Source organism: Amia ocellicauda, chromosome 1 (genome assembly GCF_036373705.1).
Source record: "Amia ocellicauda isolate fAmiCal2 chromosome 1, fAmiCal2.hap1, whole genome shotgun sequence".
NCBI classification, from domain to species: domain Eukaryota; kingdom Metazoa; phylum Chordata; class Actinopteri; order Amiiformes; family Amiidae; genus Amia; species Amia ocellicauda.
In genome coordinates, this window is record NC_089850.1 from 23,872,784 (window position 1) to 23,876,853 (window position 4,070).

A 4,070-nucleotide genomic window follows, 5' to 3' on the forward strand; every position below is an offset into this window, starting at 1 on the left:
CCAGAAATAAGTCCCACGTCATCTACTGCTAGGCAAACCGTGCAGATGTGTCAACTGAAACTCTTGAGTGTGTTATGAATTATGATATCGAACACATTTCATGTCTGCCTAGCAACTAGATCTGTAATATGTTTGTAATCTCTGTATGTACCTGCCCCGGAACTCTTGGCAATCAGACTTCTGACATGTATGAAAGTGTGTGTTGTTGCAAAAATAAACTGAAGACAAACGATCTGGCATTGTGTCGGTGAATTTACTTCCTGGCCTCGTAATGCACTGAAGGGTTGCTACTGTTGGTGTGATACACTTGGGAAGCGATCCACATGTACCTGAAGGGTTTTGACTGGCAGTCAAGTTGTACCTTAACAGCAATGAATTCACCAAGAAGCTCACTAGTCAGGAGAAAGCGGCTTGGAACAGCTTTATCGCTGTGGTTCAGGGCTTCCTGGCAATCACAAGGCCGAAAACTATGTGGAGCTGGTGTAGACTCTGATGAAGATCCTTGATGCTCATCTTGATAAATTCGAGGAGAACATGGGAGCATACTCGGAGGAGCAACGCAAGCGCTTCCACCTGGATATACTGGACTTTGAATGCCGCTACCAAGGACAGTATAATGAGAACATGATGGAAGACTACATTTGGGGGCTGATTCATGAAAGTGATTTACAGTATAATCGTAAATCTCAAAAAACTACTCACTTCTAAATCTTTTGTAGTCATTTTTGTATTACTTTAGTATAAATACATGTTAATTTGGATTCATATGTTGGTTTTTACTGACTTTATGTGCATGAAAAGACATTTGAAAATATCACTGTCCTGGTCACGAAAGCAAAGTTTGTGGGGAATAATAGCCATTTTCTATACTTTTGAGGCATAAGCAACTAGAAAATAACACTTACTACCCAGGAACAAAAATTGTGTTACATTGTGTTACTATTGTGGTACTTTTTAAACCCATACAATTCATTAAGTGGTGCATTTGTTACATTACACACAACTCCACCACAAACCATTGCTTCATTGTGGTCTGAAATGATGAGTACAACTGTCCTTCATAACCAATCACATTTCAATGTCTCCCAAGATATCCAAGTGTCACTGAACTCCAGGAAGCTCTCACACTGTATATAAGTCTGCTTTTCAACCAGGACTCGACATATTCAGGGAATCCAGAAGATGGGAAGTACACATCGGGTCTTCGTCAATTAAGAAGTTGTTATGCAACAAGGTAATGTAGTTTACAAAGAGGAGCACTAAAACTACAGGTTATATTTGTATTTTAAGTACGTTATGTAGATTGCAGTGACTTGCTTTGTCTTTTACTGAATTACAGTATCCTGAGAGTAAATAACCTCAGGCAACACTAAAGTTATAATGCAATTTTCTTTGTGACTTGTTCAATATTACAAGCATTTATATTTTAATATTTAAATAGATACAAAAATATTAGAAATTTAACAGATTTTAGTAAAGTAAATTTATTAAATTTAAACATCTTTCTCCCAACAGGAGCTTTTTTTATTTACTTCTGACTGAGCTTGCATCTTGTGGTTTCATCAATACCTCACTTACAACCTCAGAAAGATGAATTCATCCTTCATTCAAAAGGACTCAGTAGAGTACTGCTATGAAAATGTGAGCAGATCCTGCATTAAACTGTCCAGATCGGTTGGTGAAAGAGCAGCTATGTACTTTGTGTTTGTTCCTTCAGTGCTAATCACAGTTGGTGGCAATCTGGTTGTGATTATTTCCATCTCTCATTTCAAGCAGCTTCATTCACCAAATAATCTGTTAGTTCTTTCTCTAGCAATTGCTGATTTCCTCCTAGGGCTTTTTGTTATTCCATTCAGCATGATCAGAATGGTTGAAAATTGTTGGTATATGGGCTTATTCTATTGCAATCTTCATGTATACATTGAAGTTATGTTTGGCAATACTTCAAGTTTTCACTTGTGTTTAATTGCTATTGATCGCTACTATGCAGTGTGTGAGCCTCTTCGTTATGCAGACAAAATCAATATCAGAGTAGCCTGGATTTTCATAAGTCTTGCGTGGGTATGGGGAGCATTATATAGCTTTGCAATGTATTTCTCCTCATCAAATGACAAACGTTTTCAGGAATTGGTTGTACAATTATCATGTGAGGGTGCCTGTGTATTTATCTATAATAAGATGTGGATATACCTGGATGTACTAACTTTTTTTGTTTCCTGTTTTGTCATGATTGGGATATATGCACGCATTTATACTGTGGCTAGAAACCAAGCAAGACTAATAAAAATAATGGAAGACAGAACATTTACACTTGAAGACAGTAGAAGAAGAACACAGCGCAACAGAGAACAAAAAGCTGCTAAAACGCTAGGAATAGTAATGGGTGTCTTTATAGGTTGCTACCTCCCTTTCTACATAGTTATCATTCTTTACCTCTATTTCAATGTTATGATTCCAGGCAATGTGTACGATGCTTTTTTATGTTTAGTTTATATTAATTCCACATTTAATCCTCTAATTTATGCTTTTTTCTATCCATGGTTTCAAAAAGCAGTGAAGGTCATTGTTACTTTAAAAATATATCACCCTAATTCCTCTAGAACTAAACTGTACGCAGAATAAAACAAATGTATACATATAAACTATATATAGTGCTGCAAAGTTACATGTTAAAACACATTTTGCTTATTTTAAAACTTTTTTAAAATGTAACCATTTGCTTGCAAGTATATCTGTGGTATATCTGTATTTTTTTAATCAGGATTGACAACCAATCTGTATAATATATTCAAAATTGTACACTTTTGTGTTTATATGATGGTAGTAGTGTAAAACTTAAAGGGTTTTATTTTTATTTTTGTTCATGAACATCCTCATTGATCTCTGTTTATTTCTCTGAAATATATGGAAATGCAATTTATAAAGAGATTGCAATAATTAAATAGATAATTTTTACATAAAACCAATCAAAACAAAAAAAATCTTTGTACATTTTATTACCAAGAATAACAAGTTAGTACACAATGAGAGGAGTTATTCACATTTTCATAATTCACAAAGATTATTAATAATCGAGATTGTTGGTATCTCAGAATACAAAGTAATTAATCTGGAGTCATTCTCTATACAACACACAGGGTTTCAGAGTTGTATTCCCTCAGCTAACTTCTATCAGCAAGAAACATAATTTATCAATATTAAATATGTAGTTCAAACCATCTTAACTCAGATGTGGAAAATAAATATGAATAAGAAATAATTTTCCAAAGTAAGGCAAACCTTTCCAAATAATTAATGTTTTGTGTTGTGTAATGACATGAAAACCTATATAAACACTACTTCCACACTATCCAGCTTTTCAGAAGAATATGAATAATTCAGTAGGGCACACATTTCATACTAATATTATTTATTGTAAATCACATTTTAAAATATAACATTCAACCGAAAAGCTGACTTTTATGTGCATAGAATGTGTAATGTTTATGTGCAATTATGCTTGAAAGAAGAAACAGAAGTAGAAGACAGGTAAAAATAAAATAAATGGCACAGATGTAGTCATCTATACCACCTAGTTTTGAATAAGAGGGCTAGGACCTCTCTAGTAGTCTTTACTGCACTTCTCTCCTTTTACCCCACTGACAGGTTAATTGGATCACTGGTTCTGACACACACAACACAGACAGGAAGTCCCAGTTATAATCCAATATTTATTTATACAAAAAAAAAAAAGATCAACTGACCACATTGGGACAGGGAGGATCTCCACAACAATATTCCATATATAAAAAAAATCAAGATTCCTATACAAAAAAATTGACTTAACTAAAATCCACTCACATTATACAATTTCCTTGAAAGCAAATCTATTCCCTCCCCAACACAAACAATCCCTTTCTGCGCACTTCCTTAGGAACCTGATCTAAACATGACTCTATCAACGCTGCCATTTACCCCTGTGCCCGTCACTCAAACAGGTCCATTCCAACTTCCTGTTTGTATAAAAGATGACGTCTGCATGGGATCTTACTTTTTTGCCTCTTCCCTGGACTAAAACGTGAGCTCTCTCT

General features: G+C 34.7%; 1 protein-coding gene across 1 annotated transcript; it reads left to right on the plus strand.

The window, feature by feature from the left end:
• Positions 1 to 534: 534 nt before the first annotated feature.
• LOC136758858 (trace amine-associated receptor 1-like) lies at positions 535 to 2,622 on the plus strand. The gene is made up of 4 exons (XM_066713567.1): positions 535 to 661; positions 1,718 to 2,031; positions 2,179 to 2,320; positions 2,489 to 2,622. Exons 1-4 carry the CDS (start codon positions 535 to 537, stop codon positions 2,620 to 2,622), a joined length of 717 nt encoding a protein of 238 aa, XP_066569664.1.
• The last annotated feature ends 1,448 nt before the right edge of the window (positions 2,623 to 4,070 follow it).